The following is a 17,964-nucleotide window of genomic DNA, read 5'->3' on the forward strand; positions in this document are numbered from 1 at the left end:
GCGTATCTTATTACCTGGATGTCTAACCTTCATCAACGTAAACTTTCTTTGGCTTACAAAGGTGAACATTAAACTGGTGTGTTGAATGTACATGTACTTAAAAAGAAGGAATATGTCGTCAATATCATCACAACAAATTTATGCTACAATCAAAAGTACAATGTATGAAAACTACCTATAGCAAATAAGTTTATTTTAAAGAACTACCATCACATGTGCACACACTGAATCACAAATACGCAAATAGCATAGCTGAACTGAATCTTTCATAGAAATCAAAACTATTGTCATTAATTACAAACAGAGCCACTGACTGAAAATAATGATTTTGTTTGCACATAAGCATTATTTTCATTATTTTTATAGTTCTGAGCAACTTTGATCGTTGAAGTAGTGCACTGTTCAGTACATAACCATCAAATTTGCTCTGTGTTATTCCTTGTCTTGATAAAGGTTGCTTCATCAGTATTTCAACTGGGGTATAGGATTAGCAGCTTATTTTAAAGTAGAATGGTGCAAAGGAGAATGAACTTAAAAACCAGACAAGTATCAGGGACAGGGGACGGTGGATCATAGAACCTGAGGCTGTTCCTCTGTCGAGACATGTGAAAAGTAGAGGGTTACACTCACCAAAGATGTCCACATAGTCCCAGCCCAGTTTGCTGCCTGGCTGATGCTCATTCAACACAAACAGTGACAGTGACAGGCCACTGTCATTCATGGCTTCTGTCTCCATGACAACCTCCGCAGTGTCATGGCTGCTCCATGCTTCCCTTCGAGGCAAGTCCCGTGTGAAGAGTTTCCTTTTAATGGTGGCTGGTGTCTTCATGCTACCAAAATCACCAAGGAGTGATTTCCTAACTTTATTGACTTCTGACGGATGATGTCTTTTTCCTGGGCTTGCTCTACTCCTTCCCGTGGAAATTTGTAGCTTGGATGGACTACATCTTTTCCCAGGGCTAGATCTTAACTTTACAGGAGAAAACCGCAACTTGAGTGGGCTGGAGCATTTCTGAGGGCTGTTCTTCCTTGGTGATTTCCTTGGTGATTTCTTGGACTGTTTCTTGGGTGAGTGTTTCATAGTTTTGCTGTGCCCAGTGTTTGATGGTGACTGTGGTGGGGCAGGGTGTTTCTCAGGCGATAGTTTGAAGTGGACACGCCGCTTTGACAACTTCATGTTTTCCTTGAAGTCTGTAAGTAGCTGCTCTTGTTGTAAGTCATTTCCATATGTATCCTCTGTAAGCGAAACCTTCCTACCACTGATATTTGTGTTAGATGCCGTTTCCTCCATGATGTAGCCTTCCTCTTCAGTCATCACCGTGTCAGGAATAGAAGAGACTCCATGAGCCTCTTCAAGGTGGGAATCAGTACTAGTGTCAAAACTAGACACACTCAGACCCAACGCACTATCTGCAAACGTAGCTGTGAGGTTTGGCCGTGCATCAGAAAGTTGTTTGAAATTTGGAAAACTGACCTTTTCTATACCATGAAGGGATTCGGATGAACTGTCAATGGGGGAATCCTTAGCTGTTGAAGTGGAGGTGGTTACATCATCACTAGAACTCCCCATGCACCAATTCTGCAGTACATTAAACGTTTCGGAATTGCGTAAGCATGCCAATGGTGGGTTACGTTGGATGTTATATCTGCCTGTGACTGTTCTGCTGTTATTACCAGGATCTACATTCAAGGTGGCATCTGTAGGTTGTGATAATCTGCATACTTTCACAGGGGGAGGGCTGTCACTGCCACACTCCAGGCCGTTCTCCCTCTGAACAGAGGGAATATCCCCATTCTCAGTAAGGAAAGCCGCCTTCACATCCTCAATACTATCTCTAATTGCAGCATGTGTTTTGTTGTCTTGTCTAGCTAGATACATGTTCCTTCTACCATGAAATGGCTGCTTGATATGTTCAGGTACTTCCTTCGTACGTCCGGGCTTTTCTGGTGGAGAGTTGGTAGAAACCAGTGGTCCTGTTTCACCGTGCTGTCCCTGAGATGTAACATTCGGCTGACCCGTGCCGCTTGTTGTGTTGCAGTTTTGTGGCCCATCGGCAGACTTTGGCGACCCAACATTTGGTGCCCTCTGTGAAAGTACATGACACGTGTAACTGTATTCCTGATTGCTTGTTGATTCTCGCTTCACATGGTGATGGTCTTCATTCCTGTACTCTGAGCTAACACCTATGTTCTGTACACAACTTTTACAATGTTTCTTCCCTAGTAGCTGGTCTTCTACCAAACTTCCCTTCAACTGGAAGTGGTTTGGTATGTGGCAATTAGAGGCAGGAGACTGTGTGACTGAACAATCACTTTTCTCCATGCTTCCATCTGATGGCATGCTAAGTGGCAGATGTAAGACAACATTTTTGACATTAGAGATGTCAGCTGGGAGGTGACAAGTTGCGGGCTCAGGTCCTGGTGTAGGCGTAGCACAAACCAATGCAGTATGTCTGTGTATTATCTCTTTGTCTTGGCCCAACCCTGTGTAAAAACATGAAGATGTAAGGAACTTAAGTCCAGATAATGAGTGCACTCAGTAATTATATTGACTATTCTCTGATATAACTAGAAAAGCAACATTTGCACAAGTAAATACAACACGTTTCGCCCCTTTCCCTCCCCATGCAAAAAGAATTGAATTAAAGACCAGTCAGAAATGGATCTCTCGCAATTTGAAACCCTATGCATGGATGGGCTCTTCAAGGCACCCATATTTATACTGGACCATTCAAAAAACACCTCCACAAAACAACCTGGACCTTTTTAATAATCAACCAAGCCCAAAATTGAATTTTTGAAAATGTCCCCCTCATACAAGACTGGACTCTTCCAGCGGTATATGGACCAACAAGTGTCATGCAAATCTCAGAATGTAAACAAATAAAACCATTCATTCATTCATTCATTCATTCATTCAGACAGTTTTGCATTACTTTATTTATTTTATTTTATTCAAATTGCAATGGCAATACAAGACCACCCAGACAGCAGTTGCTGATTTTGGGCGTCTGACACAGCACATACAATTACAATGGTGAAAACTACGCATATATACAAATAAGGTCACTAACGTACATAATGATTTGATTGTTTTGCATTACGCAGCGAACAGTTCTTTGGGACCAACTCAGGTTTTGCAAAAGTTTCACAAATTTCTGCTAAACGTACCGCAAGTTTCTGATGTGTATTTCCTGACACTGTAACACTGACACACATACCACCATTAAAAAAAGTTCCTAAAGAAAGGTTACACAACCATTTGTAGGGATATGAGCCTTTGTGTACTCTCGGTGTAAGTGAAAACAAGTTATATATATATATATATATATATATCAGCGTTCGAAATACCCGTCTGCAATCTGCAAATTGCATAAAGATTTTCAAGATTGCAGAAGAGAAATTAACCAATCTGCAATTTTGCAGAAGAAAAAAAAATCAGACTCGGGATTCAATGGCTCTCAATTCAGGAGATTTTATAGACTTACTAGTGCTAAGCAAACGTTATAACTGATGTTGCATCTAGCACATATCTCTAAATATACCGTTTTTAAAAATCCAGACTTTATATTACCCGCAAGTTTATGTGAACTGATGTTACATGTTAGGGTACTCGGTTACCAGAATATTAGTGCTGTATAATGCCTATTACTCCCATGTCCAAATTCATTGTAAACTTGCCAATAGAATTTGTTTTTGATTCAGAAAAATAGCACAAAGTATCTGCAGAACCAGAACAATTGGTTCTGCTGTTGAGTGCCACTTTGCGTACAATATCAGTGAAGACTAAAAATAAGACATAATGAAGCGAGAGATAACTGTATACATGTACATATCATATATAAATGTAATTAGATGACTACTGATGGAAATAAAGAAACGTACCAGGCAGAGTGCAGCAGGACTGGTTGTCATGTGTAGAGGAGCCTAGTGTGGACACACCCAAGTCATGGTCATGTGCAGCCATGGTGTCTACACATGGCGTCTGGACACACTCGGGGGGCGGGGGGGACTCCTGTATTCACAGAACAAAATACAATTGGAAATATCATTTCATTTGAAGTGAATGAGTGATATTTCAAAATGACGATTCTAACTAAACTTGGCACAAAAAGTTTGGAAACTTTACTTTGGTTGATCATATTTCCGTTGTTTCTTGATCAATTGCAATGATTTATATGTTGTTGGAAAGCTTGGGTAATTTTCTTTCCTATGATACCCAACTCATTATAATTGCAATCTCATGGAGCGAGCACCAGGCCTGCTTACGCGAGTGGGTTATAGAAAAAAAGTGCCCAAATTTCCCTGCTAGCGTCAAACACTCAGCGCCAAACCCATTTGTGGTGGTGTCGTCCGCATCGTGAATGGAACGGTGTTAGAGGAATGTTATGTTCACAGCTACAGATGGGATTAGATTTATTTCGACTGTTGGAAGGGTAAATGAAAGTGTTGGGGTGGCGAGGAGAACCCTATGCTGGCTGTTGTACAGATAGACTGACAGTGTTTGTTGGAGTCAGTGTCATGGTGTGTCAAAATATAGAGATGCCTTTCTCCATCCAGTCACATTTCCTAGATTCTTACCTCTGCAATATGAGACTGAGTGCCATTCTGCAAGATGAAAGTGCACGTCCATACAGAATGAGAGCCATTTCAGACCACCTCCATGAAGGTGCAGGAATATAGAGGACAGAATGGCCTTCCTGCAGCCAAGATCTCCACACAATTGAACACCTCTCATACTCAGTGATCAATGAACAGCTTGGGTGAGCAGTGAATGCAAGAATGATGAACAGAACAATACGACCTGCGACGACTTGTGGAAAAATGCCCAGGGACCGCGTAACGAAACTGGTGACAATTAGTACGAGGAGGATGTGCCGGGCTGTGGTGACAGCGCATGGCTTGTGTACTCAGTATCAAGCCACCTTCATCATAACTGAGGCTACTTTACGCATTTTTTTGTTTGGATGAAGACTAACCTTGGCTTTCATATTATTGTGTTTTGTTGATTCAAGTTTCATATTACCCTCGTACTCAAACAAGCCACGTGCTACCAGCAGAAGAAAAAAATCCAGAATTGAGCGTTTGAGATTTAGTAGGGTAATCTGGGCACTTTTTTTATGTAACCCGCTCGCATAAACAAGTCTGGAGCTCGTTCCATTAATTCAGAACCATCAAAAGTTTAGTATCATGGGAAAGAAAATCACACAAGCTTTTCAATGATATATTAATCATTGAAATTGATCAAGAAACAACGGAGATATGATCCACCAAAGTTAAGTTTCCAAACTTTTTGTCCCGAGTATATTTCTAACCCATGACACAAGGCAAGGTTTTCGGAAACAGACAAACTCCAAGGTAAATAGGTTTTAAGGGCTGCCTAACATAAATTGTCAATAACTCTTTCCGATACAATGTATTTTCAAATAGACCTTTGAAAATGCGTCTTCTAAATAAATTCTAAAAGAATTTCAATCCTGTTTACAAGCAAAATGCCAATGCATGACAGCTAAGAAGAAAGCCCTATATAATAAACATTTTACCTCTCCGACAACTGTCAGTCTTCGGCGTGGGAGTTTCCGCTGAGGCGGTGGGCAGGAGTCGGCCTGGATGTACTCCATGGAGTCCTGGGTCAGTACTGGGTATGGGCAGGGACGCTTAATGGACGAGGGTGGTGTGGGGAGAACCAGGTCACTGGAGGACAAACTGGATATACTGGAGGTCTTCTCCATCATCCAACATGGTGTACTGGTCTTCACTTGTTTCCCTGGGTGGGACAACACAGAATCTACATTCATCCAGGGTTCTCACCAGGATTTTTTCACAGTGTAGGGGCACCCAGCGCGGCGAAGCCGCATGGCGATCCGAAGGCGCGAGACCAAGCGCCGAAGGCACGAGTACTGTAGGGGGTCCCGAAAAATTTTGAAGTTTATAACACTCTGAAAGACTATTTCCTGCATTTTGAGGGCCAAATTTCGTGAAATAAAGGCAGAGCTTTTTACCTTTGTTTCAAGTCAAAACACCTTTTGAATTTGTGCTGGGTGATGACAAATGGAGTTACCGGTAGAGAGTTTGGTACAGAACCTCAACAAATGAGTACTCAGACACTGTATAATGGCATGAAATAATATTTTATTACAGAAATCGTAACAATGCCTCACACAGGCACATTTCCAGAAACACAATATATCGGTACAATTTTCAGTGAACTTTACATTAGGCCACACCAATTTAATTAGTTGGTTCTCGGAATTGCCGCTTCCGAAAAATGAAAAAAAAAAAAATTGAAAATCAAATAATGTATACCCTGCAGTCCCAATGTAAATTGATAGAGGGCTCTCTTTGTAGTTACAAGCCAATCAAAACGCTGGAAATAGTAACATGATATAGAGGAGCCAATCAGAGACTACCAGTGAAAACCCGCCATCTTGGAAGCTGTGAAAGTAAGAGAAGAAGCATGTTACTCTTGGATCTTCTGAGTTCTAGTTGTACAAATGGACCTGGCATGAACAATAACAGTAGGCAGGTGGGTTCTATAAAGATGGGACGGAGCTGAATAAAAGTCAGTTGAACGATAATGAGAATAAAACTTACATTGTATACTTTTGAACTTGATGTTTTTTACTTGATGAACAGAAATGTCTCAGGGCAAAATCATCCACATTTTTGGTCAAAATATCTTCTACCAATGATATGACCTATTAGGGGTGGATACCAGTTCGGCTGGACCGGTTTGGACCGGAAAAACATGCAAGAACCGGGTCAAAAAAACCGAAAGTCGTGAACCAGTTTTTTTGACCCGGAAGTTGGAACAAAGTAGAAATATTAGAATACTGGCCACAGAAGGGGAAAAATAGCCTTGAATCAAACTAGATTAGCCCAAAATAAGTCCATATTTATCTCTATAACTATTGGTTCAGTTTTAGGTCGATAGTGAAATGTGCTAGGAAAAAAAAAAAGCATTAAAAGTTACCACACAGCCACGAGGAATCCTAGTCAACTCGCCCCAAGTCCAACTCGCCCCAACTATTTACTACCAACTCACCCCAAATTAGAACTTATTAAAATTGGTTTATACTGGTTTTATATGCATGAATCCTACTTGTAAATATTACTTTACATGCTAACAAAACCTTCTGACTTAAATTTATCTTTTTTTGACGTATTTAGCAACAAACTCACGATCGGTATTCGCTGGCGGACCCGGTCGGCATGTGGGCCTGCCATGACACAGTGTACGGCCGCTAGCTCTAGTCTCAAGCATGGCGATCCAAAAGACTGCTGACAACTATGTGCTAGGAAACTAAGCATCTTGGAGCATGAACTTGAATAATAACTTGAGCCAGCAGTCAGCCATGCTTGAGACTACAGTGAGCGGGCGCAGGTCCCGGTGAACCCGGCGGGCCAGCATGGAACATTATTATTTTATTTAAGGCAACTAATCATGTTTTGATGAAATAAAAAGTGTTGTAAGTCTGCTTGTTAGTCACTGACAAATAGGGCATTGAAAGTAACTACAACATTCAAATACATATTGGTCTGATATTACCTAAGTACACTAAGATATCAACTAGACAGGATCAGGTTTAGGTTCAGGTCCGGACCTGAACCTCTGGAACTGAACCTGGACTTGAACCTGATCGAGCCAAACCGGTATCCACCCCTATATGACCTATCTTCTCTGTTGAAACACTATGCCCTGGTGATGTGTATGATAGCAAATTGTGATGGGTTAAGTTGAATCGATTCTCTTGTTGTTAACTTGTCTCAAGTAGATACCACAATTTGTAATTTTGTTCATAATTATATCAAGGAGGTTAAATCCTTGATTATATACAGTAGTTAGCTTTCAACAATTTCTTCCTGTTCAGAAAATGTTAGAATTATTATGCAGGCCAGAGTGAAAAGTCTGATAAGTATTGGTCTATATGCCTGAAATCTTGCAATGACTAGGGGTAATGCTGGTTTGGCTTAAACCTCCCATTGAAAAACATGTCTGTTCTTTTATATCTACTATAACCGAAAAGGGAGGAGAAGTAGAATTTATCTAATGAAAGTCATATTCTTTTGTATCCGTTAACTGTACTTGTTACATGTATTTTGTTTTGTTGTGACCTGTACTTAGCCAATTGTGGCAGAAATGTGCAATAAAGGTCTTCATTCATTCATTAATCAGGTCCAATTCCAGTTTTATAATTTCCCTGTAAAAATAAATACAGGAAATGAAATGAATTCAGGTCCTCATGTTCAGGTCCAGCAAAACGAAACAACAGTTACAGAAAGAGACAAATGTGAATTAAGGCTAAGAAGTACCACAGTTTACTTACCACAGCAAGCAAAGGAAATGACGTCAGTGTAGAAACAAAGAAAAGAATTGGGCTCAGAGCTGCAAACTTTGCAAAACTTAAAAGAGTATGGAAAGACAGACACATTAATTTAAGCTGACACAGTAACAGAACAAAAATCCAAATATACAACTCGTGTGTGCTTTCGACAGTACAGTGTGGCTCAGAAACTTGGCAAATGACAGTGAGGCAAGAAAAAAAATCCTTGATGTAGCAGATCAGAGGTGGTTACGAGCCATTCTGAGGGTGAGATGGCAACAGCATGTCCCCAACGAGGAAGTTTGCAGGAGAATGGGTCTGTCTACTCTGGTGCGCAGACCACGAATAAGGTGGCTGGGACATGTTGTAAGAATGCCAATATGGCAATGGCAATTTTTATTTTTTTTCGCCCTGTCGCTTCATATTTTTCCTGAAAAAATCCGAGAACCAACAAATTAAATTGGTGTGGCCTTAAGTCGACATTACATCCTAAAATCCTAAGTAACCATACCAGGGATTAAGATGGATGTTACAATGGAAGATTGTAACATTTTCTGGGAGCCAATTTCACCAGACAGCCACTCATCCCAACATCTATTTAACACTCACACTGACTCAAAAGGAACATTCTTCTCTTATAAGGTGTCAGTGGTAGAAATACTTTTTTCAGTGTTCTGCAATATTGCAGAATGTTAAAATTTTGTTCTGCAATTTGAAAATATTTTCTACAAATACACAAGCCTTCATACTACAAGTTTTTTAACGGAACGATAAAGAACTTGGTTATCGCTTGGACTGTCTACACTGAACGCTTTACGTGGAGGGGTGCGGTGTTGGAAAAACAACAGTAGCTCCTTGAAAACACATCCTACAAAGCTAGAATAACAACCATCATAGGAGCCCCAGCAAACCGAATGTCTAAACTTCTGGCCTAGATACTCACTCCACCTATCCAAAAATCATGACAGGCAGAGACAGGACACTACACCAGGAGTGTGCTCTGGCCTTTTGATATCTGCATCTGCTTGGAACTCCTCAAGTTATGGTGCCTTTCTATATCTGCTTGGCAGACAACTTTCTGATTTCAAAGTGCATTTTGAACAAATATTATGGCAGAAGTAAGAGTGCTACGTTGGTACTTTCCTTACAGTGAAGTAAGATCAACTGTACCTGACGCAATTCTTTGCTCACTAGTTTCCGTTATAAATTGTGCGAATTGTTTACAACTACTACCAGTGGGGAAACCTTTCTCTGGGAAAAAATTCCATCAAAACATTCTCGTTTACTGTTGAAACGGAAAGAGCCTTTAAAAGGAACTGTGAAATCAACGATATCAACCCCATTCTTTATCCAGTTAATACATATTTGTTTACCTGGATGTCTAAACTGTTCCGCAAACCAGCCCACATGGGCCAATATCATTATCGACTGTTACTAGTGTTAGTAGAACTCAATCTCCAATTTCGCCGTTGTTGTTGAAAAGTTCTCGTCCAATCTGTACCATGCGAACGGCGGCATGCGGTAACCGCATGTAATGTAAGCAAGTTACGTTTTCCCGTTCGTAATCCATTTGACGATGTATGAGATAATAATAACAATGATTACTAGTACTGCATTTCAAGTTAATACCTAATAGACATTTTTACCTTCGCCAAGAAGGTTATGCAGAGGGTAGCATTTGTATGTATGTTTGTTTGTTTGTAGAAGACCAGCATAACTCGGGAAGGCCTAGATGGATTGTTTTGATATTTGGTCTGTTGGTAGGTCTTGATGAGACCTAGAAGTGATCAGATTTTGGGTCCCCTAGCAGCTTGTCACGGTACTGCAGCGGAACTTCTTATTTTGATATCTCGTGTTCTGGACATGCTATGGAATTGATTTTTGAGTGGTAGATAGCTCTTTGAACAGAGAGTAAGTGCTATAGGCTTGGGCCCCCTGGCAGCTTTTTTGGAACTGCAGGAGCAGGTTTTGCTTCAGACTTTGAAAGGGAATAACTCAAGAAGGGCTTGATGAATGGTCATGATTTTTGGTAAGTGGATTGCTTGAGTGATGATGTACATGATTAGATACTTATTATGCAAATCAGTATCTAATTTGCATAATGAATGAGGAAAGTTTGTACATCCGCCAAATTCCAGGATAGGACTCTCAAACATGTGACACATATAACTGGGGAAGGGAGAAATATTATAAGATATCAACTATGCAAATGAAGACCTCATTTGCATAATTAATGAGAAAATACTATAACTCAAGATGGGCTTGATGGCTGGTCATGATTTTTTGTATGTAGATAGCTTAAGTGATGCTTCGTCTCATAAGAGAATAATTATGAAAATCATATTCTAATTTGCATAATTAATGAGGCAATTTAAAAAACCCACTGTGTTCCATGATTTGACTACAGTCAAACCTGTATTAGCGGTCACCTTTGCATAGCGGCCACCTGCCCATAGTGGTCACTTTTTGTCGGTCCCTTGGATTTTTCCCATTGACATAAGCATTAAGAATTAGGCTATAGCGGTCACCTGTCCAACGCGGTCGTGGCCACACGATTTTCGGTCCCGCGGGTCTGGAAACACTGCCGATAACGGTCACGGCGCATGGTCGCCGCAAGATTCGGGAACCTTCTTTCAAATCTCAGGACAAAAAATTGTCATTTTAGCTGCAATGTTACCCATGAAAATGTTGTGCATGATTTTATTTTGCTCCTAGTGTTGGTTTTGCATTTCCAAAACCGCTAAGACGCCAGAAATTTGCAGACAAACAGAGCCTTTTGCGCGCGGTCCTAGCGGGACGCTTTGTGTACTTGGGTTACTTCACTAGTAGTACCATGGGCGAGCAGTTTGTTAAAAAAATACAAACGCCTTTTATCCTCTAAGAAAAGGTTATAAAGTCATCCATTCTTTTTAAATTCTGTTCTCTTTATTCAAAGAACTTCTTTGACGAAATAAGTTTACATTTTGTACTATTTAATGTAGAGCAAAATCATAACTCACACATTGCAGCTGCACCCACATTACAGTAGACTATCCCAATGACCCTTTGACCTCATAGGTGCCATCTTGCAGCTATTGTTTTCTTCTCCCGGCAAAGACTCCGACCCAAACAGGCTGATTTTACCGTGAAATTCCGCAATTATTTGCTGATAAATGATGTCGCCGCGCAATTGAAAATGACACGGTTGTCTTCGGCAACATTTAGGTCGCATGTACTCCGGATTGGGGGTGGATCGATGGATCGACTTGGACTTAATTTGCTTGTGGAAAAATCCGGACCTTCCGAAAGCAGTCATCTTGAGCCGAGCATCGGGTCGTCTTGTGGAAGTGGTCGGTAGACCAAGTTTGACTGTACATGTATGTGAATAAATGATTCTCAGTGGGTACAGAATACATGTGCCACTTACTGCTCGTGGTCAAAATCAACCGTTTCTATAGAGCGGCCACCTGTCCATAGCAGTCGATTTTGGCCAGTCCCTTGAGTGACCGCTATAGGCAGGTTTGACTGTATTTGAATATGTGACATTTGTAATTGAGAAAGAGAGGAACGTTGACAGATACTAGAAAATATGCAAATGAAGGCCTAATTTGCATAGTTAATGATAAATTACTATAATTCCAATATAATCGACCATACTGGTTAATTATGGAAATTTCATACTTGTGGCATTTGGAAGTTGTGTGAATGTGAACATCGTTGATTCAAATTATGCTTATACATGGTGAATGCGCACCAATGATAATCTAATGGTTCTCGGGGAGGAGCACTGCCACCTTTCTTCAATGGATAGTAAATAGGTTTGCCCCGCCCCGAGGTCGGTGCGGGCAGAGGTGTTGGTTGGCTATACAAAAAAAAGACAAAGTAGAAAGCCCGACTAAAACGCCTAGAAACACGTCAAATACCGGCCGGAACCCCTCCTCTGCTTGGGGAGTAGAAAAGAAGACGTTAAATTGGAGAGTGAGTGAGTGAGCTTCCCTTTGTCACTGAACTGTCTTTTCCGCTTCCTCTCCATTCTTCTGTAAGTTCTTGGTTCCTTTTGCTCATTTGATCTTTTCAGTTCTTCTTCTTGACTGCAGCTTAGTAATCCCTGGGCCCAAATACCCCAAATATGTATACCTGTAACATCAAAATAAAATCCTTAAGTTCCAAACACAGTTATGATTTCTATCCAGCATGACTTAATATGAAACCTACAAATAAAATATCTTATAGTTCGAAAAAATACAATTTCTAGTCAAGATTAAGTCAACTTTTCTTATCATGAGAAATATAATTTGTCTTATCTGGGTTCACATATAACTGTATTAGAATACATGTATATCCCATCGCATTGAATTTGTAAAAGCCTTACAGTAAGAACACCATTAATGCCCCCCGCCTTCTTTCCGTAATGCTGGTCAACATGATAAACCCCTACACATTCCGTGAAAACTTGCAAATATATCAATATCAACCACCACTCAAAATACAGGTGAGCTTCCCATCATTTCAAAATCCTCATTTTGTGCCCTAAACTACGTTAGAGAAGCGATGTTTACCGGATATTGTGCGACTTGAATCACAGGCGTTCCATGGGGGAGGGCTGGCGGCGGTGAGTGAATCGGGCTACCGCAGGATTTCTGCGGCCTTTTTGTGGTCTGCGCGCAAACATTTTTCCACGGAAATTCTTCGTCAGTGGGTACATTAAAATATGTTATCTGACACTAGTGTAACGTGTAGTTCACAAAACTTAAAGATGCCGAAACCGCAGCAAAAATACGTTGCTGTGTTTCTTACACTTCAATTTTCAACCTGGAGCCCCAGACCAATCCTAATTATGATTGGATGTGACGTGGGCTTTGCTTTACAAAGATGACTTCTGATTGGCTCTTTTTGTATTTACCGCGAGGCGCCGACAAATCCAAGAAAGGGTTACATTTTAGTCTGGTGGGCGGAAGTACAGGACGAGGGCGTAAAAATGGGGTCACGTGCGGCATGGGCGTTAACCATGAGCGATTTTTAAACTGACATTAAGTTGGTTTGCACCATCGGAAAAATGTAAAAATTACAGTACAAGGTCAAAGTGAAGAGCTATTTATGTCTAAACATGCCGCATCTGTTACCGGGAGTAGTGTGGGCCTCCCTACCACTGGTTGTACTACAAGGTAGGCCTGGTGCCAATATCAAAAACATTTTGAAAACACAGTGGACTTTTCCTCCATGATGATGACATGTAACACAACCTCTGCATCTGAGACATGTGAAAGGACTGGGCAATGGAATTCAATTTTGAACATGTTACTGTTAGGCTTTCAGCCAATCAGAGCCAGACACTGATTAAAATAAAACATGTTAGGCCCCAGCAAATAAATTTTATGGATGACATCAGCGTACTCATGAAGTTTTGGCTCATCAAAAACAAAACAAAAATTGTTTCCCCTACAGAGATGGTCAACATGACGAAAAGGTACCAAAATTGGAAAATATGTTGTGTTGTAGCCTTGATTGCACTTCTAGAAGTGACACTAGTAAGGTAGCCATGACTGTAGTTGCAGAAGTGAAACTAGTTCGGTAGTTGTAAAAGTGAGACTAATGTGCTAGCCTTGAGTGTAGTTGCCAACTTGGTAATAACATACAAGTCAATCACACTCAGGGATCTCCCTAAAGAATGGTACAGTGGCGCTCCTCCATCCTGTTCTCCTCCCAGCTCCATCCTGTTGATTTTCAAAGTTAGGGTATTTTTTCCAATTTTTACCCAGCAAAGCCTGTAATTATGCTCAAAACTAGAAATTTCAGGTGTAAAGCTGAAGTTGCAGAAAATAACTTCCATTATACGCCAAAAATAATCCCTTCCATTATGTCTGAAAAAGGCAGAAGGCAACATCCGCTCTCCTTTTGAGAGTTGTGCGCCCCCTCCAGACCTCCCCCCTCGCGACACGTATCCTGTGCCCGGCACCCTCCCCCCATCCTGCTCTATATTTCTGGGGAGATCCCTGACACTATATGATCACTTTGTGCACTTCATGAATACGGGAATAAAAGACTTTTTGGTTGTTATAGTTTATACCATGTTTTCTCGATTCGACTATTGTTAAAACGTTTTTGGTGTCTATTTTGAAAATTTTGCAATCTTGTTTTACCCATTTTCGCCCTCTTTGTCGAAATCGGGGTCTGCAGAGGATGTCATTCATAAAATTCACTTGCTGTGGCCTTACAGATAATGTGAGAAAGATCATATGTAATATAGCTTTACAAAACTTTCTACCATGTAGGATTAGGAATGATTCAAGTTCAAGTCTACAAACCAACCAAAGCAAGCCTAAGTCTGACCTGATGTTGACCAACACTGCCCTGCTACACCATTGGACACAACTGGAGTCAAGCCAGGAGTCACCATGTTCATGTGTGAGTGTTGGTTAATGGGATGCTGGGTAGCTGCTCTCCTCAATAAATCACCTAGAACTGGGGTACAGTCTGGGGTCTCTATGTTTCCTCTGTGGAGAGGAGTGAAGTTGGGTGTGCTGACTGGTGTAAATGTAGATGTGGTGGGATGGTCACCGTTGATGGCAGAGAAAGTTAGCGGTGTGCTGGTGTCCAGTCCTGAGGCCCAGCTGATAGTGGCTGTAGTGTTCCACCACACACTCGCTCCGGCTGTACTGGACACGTCTGGCAGCCTGGCCACTGTCTGGCTGCTCACTGGTACATCCTGAAATACAGGGTTCAACCTGGCTGAATATAGGTGGATAGAAATACTGGGCTATATGCAACTTGCTACAGCTAGGGTGCTGTCAACTTTATCGTAGTTTTTTTTTTATACATAAACTTTTTTTTTGTACTCATAGTCATAGTATTTTCAGTGTGGCAGATGGCACCAACTATAGACAAGGCTCTATCATAGTCTATGATAACGTTTTCCTTCACTGAATTTAATATGACATGATTATATGATATCCAGGACTATCCTACCAAAATTGCATCACATGAGGCTAGATATGGGGGCAGTTTTTGTGATCCGCAGAAGTGTGAACTTGTCTATTTAATTTTGCTGCCCTGGAAGTGTTCGAAATACAATGAAGTAACTTGCAATTATTTGCAAGTGATTTTCAAGATGTGCAAGTAAAAATGATAGGAACTTGCAATTTTGCAAGTTGAAAAATACAAGTTTGTATTCCATGAATGCTGCTCTTGTTATACGCTGACACACAATCACCCCATGCAATATGGTAAATTTTCAATTGAAACAATGAAATCAATGCTTTTTTGTTCTAAACCATCTAAAACCCTTCATAGATCAGGGTGTGAAATACCCGGTCGCGCACTTGCGCAGCGCAACAATATTTTGGTTGGCGCAACTTATCTTTTAACCCAGGTTGCGCGGTGCGCCACCTAAATTTTGGGCCGGAGAAATTGATTTTGCGGCAATTACTTGGACGAAGTAGAAAATAATTGGACCAAGGAAGCTCACACACCCATGTGGTGTGCACACACACTCCCTCTCAGTCTCGTAAATTTTCAAACCAAACATATAAATCGACCCCCAACTAAACAAGTTAATAAAGTTACCGATACTTTTTAACTCGTTTGCATCCAAAGTCAACCTGTTTTATTGTGCCTGAAGCGCAAAATTTGTCGGAAAGAGAGCGCGGCTTAGCGCTCGGCTCTTGGCCGCCATGTTGAATTCATCGACTCTCGCTGAATATCGCGTTATTGCGCGAGAGTAATGACGTGTAATCTGCAGTACTGGCAACTACTGGTAGAGGGCGTATTTGCGTTGCTGCGTATTTCTATGGGCGAGATGTTGATAGTGCTTTTTGGGGGGCAAAATCAAAAATTGCAGAAGTCAAGATGGAGCCACTTTACTAATAATAAGCTGGGATTTAAAAAATCTTTACTTTGCAACAATGATTATAGAATAAACAAAGTTGTTAAAATGTTGCCTGGAGCTACTTGAGGTCAGTTTTTTCGGGGGGTTTCGACACTTTCCGTGATAACTTCGGGGACGAATCATGTGAGAAAATGTCAAATTCGTGCATTTCCGTCAACCCTCGCTAATCTCCGCGGTCACGATCTCGGGGTCGCCAAAAGTCGGGAAAATAATTCCCGGATGTTTCTAGCGTGAACAAGTATGTCGCAAGCATGCGATTTCTTCATAGCCCGAACTTGGGGCATGGGCGCGATGACAGAAGGACCGAAACGGTGGCCACTACATTAGCCCGTGGCCCGTGGTCCTTTGAAGCCCAGATGGTAGCGATGAAGTTGAGAACTACTCGGATAGATATTGAGCACTGCCTTGTGTGGGAATAGGCGGAACATTTTCTCCAGTGCCGACACAGTGGGGAGGGGGGCACCCACGTGAAAAACTAACATTGCCTGGCCGTCGACCTCTGGAGTCTCCCCGAATATCCGAAGTCGGAGTCCGATGTTTGAAACCGATAGCAATGCTTCAGATTTTACAAAAAAACTACACAGAGGCCAAGGTTTGCGTAAAGGCGTTTTATTTTGAATTTCACTTTTTTTTTCTCGGTTTTTGTCATGTTTTCTGTGGGCCGTTGCTGTGTCACAGGTCGTGCGATCTTATTTATTAATCACAACATTGGAACACGTATTTCTCGCATGGATATAATTCCCTTGTCCTCCTTATCAGGCAGGCTGTTGAATTTGTTTTTAATTTTGATACACATACTGTAATGATCAAAGGAATATTTGATTTGATTGACATTGAATAAATATACTTTTGCTGTTGCAATTCTCGCTATTAATTTGAATATTTTTCACACACATGCATGTTATTCCTCTTAAAAACTTTGCTAGTGATAATGAAACCCGTTCCCATAATCAAAGATAGAGTGAGAGAATTACAGCAATGTTGCAAAGCTCTAGATATAATGTAAGTAAGTAGGCATTATTAAGTTGAGAAGGTTGTAGTATGGAGGCATGTGTATTTGCAGAAAATATTTTCAAATTGCAGAAAAATTTTTTGACATTCTGCAATATTGCAGAACACTGAAAAAAAGTATTTCTACCACTGCTATTGTATCTATTTTATGATTATCATACTTGTATATCATTAATAAGTCACCTGTGAATTTTTCAATAAAAATATAGGTAATTTTATTCCGGGGGGTACTTTTTTAGATTTTGAAAATATGCCCAGTAGCAACTTATATGTGAGGGATGAGAATAATGTACAGGTACAAGTCCTATTGCAGTGTAACTATTGCAGTGTAACTCTTGCTAGAGCAGAAAAAGCAAAAAGTCTATGGGTGTTGAAAAAAGGATCTATTTGTACTAAAAAAAATAGCCGTGTTACACATGAATTGTATGAGTTTGTTTCTTGTGGGTTGTGGTGTTTTATTTACATTGTATATCATTGAATTTTATTTTGAAACAAAAACACATTTAGGCACCAGTTATATTGTTAAAGGCCATGTAATACTATGTACCTGAATCAGGGCTCGATCTTAACTATGTCCCGATGTCCCGGGGCCACTAAAATTTAGGCCGGGACAACTGAAAAATCTATTTGGGACACTTTTGGGACAATAGGAAAATAATCAACTACTCAACATCAGAATGTCCGATCTCCCCGCGGTAGACCGGATCCGGACCGCAAGCGACCAAAACGTAATCTAAGACGACCACGTCATTTTCAAATGTGTGG

At 40.8% G+C, this 17,964-nt stretch overlaps 1 protein-coding gene across 2 annotated transcripts in view; it reads right to left on the bottom strand.

Annotated features, from left to right (window-relative positions):
* Window positions 1-17,964, bottom strand: part of LOC136422269 (mucin-17-like) — a 37,082-nt gene that overhangs the window by 13,436 nt on the left and 5,682 nt on the right. For both annotated transcript variants that reach the window (XR_010753587.1, XM_066409924.1), the window contains exons 2-5: window positions 14,634-15,009; window positions 5,544-5,767; window positions 3,886-4,015; window positions 631-2,484 (exon numbers count right to left, since the gene is read on the bottom strand). Coding sequence is in view for 1 of the 2 variants with exons in the window: in XM_066409924.1 (XP_066266021.1) it covers window positions 631-2,484; window positions 3,886-4,015; window positions 5,544-5,767; window positions 14,634-15,009 (2,584 nt within the window). In the remaining variant the exon portion in view is untranslated. The remainder of the gene's footprint in view (window positions 1-630; window positions 2,485-3,885; window positions 4,016-5,543; window positions 5,768-14,633; window positions 15,010-17,964) is intronic.

The sequence above is a fragment of the Branchiostoma lanceolatum genome, chromosome 16 (assembly GCF_035083965.1).
Source record: "Branchiostoma lanceolatum isolate klBraLanc5 chromosome 16, klBraLanc5.hap2, whole genome shotgun sequence".
Lineage (NCBI taxonomy): Eukaryota > Metazoa > Chordata > Leptocardii > Amphioxiformes > Branchiostomatidae > Branchiostoma > Branchiostoma lanceolatum.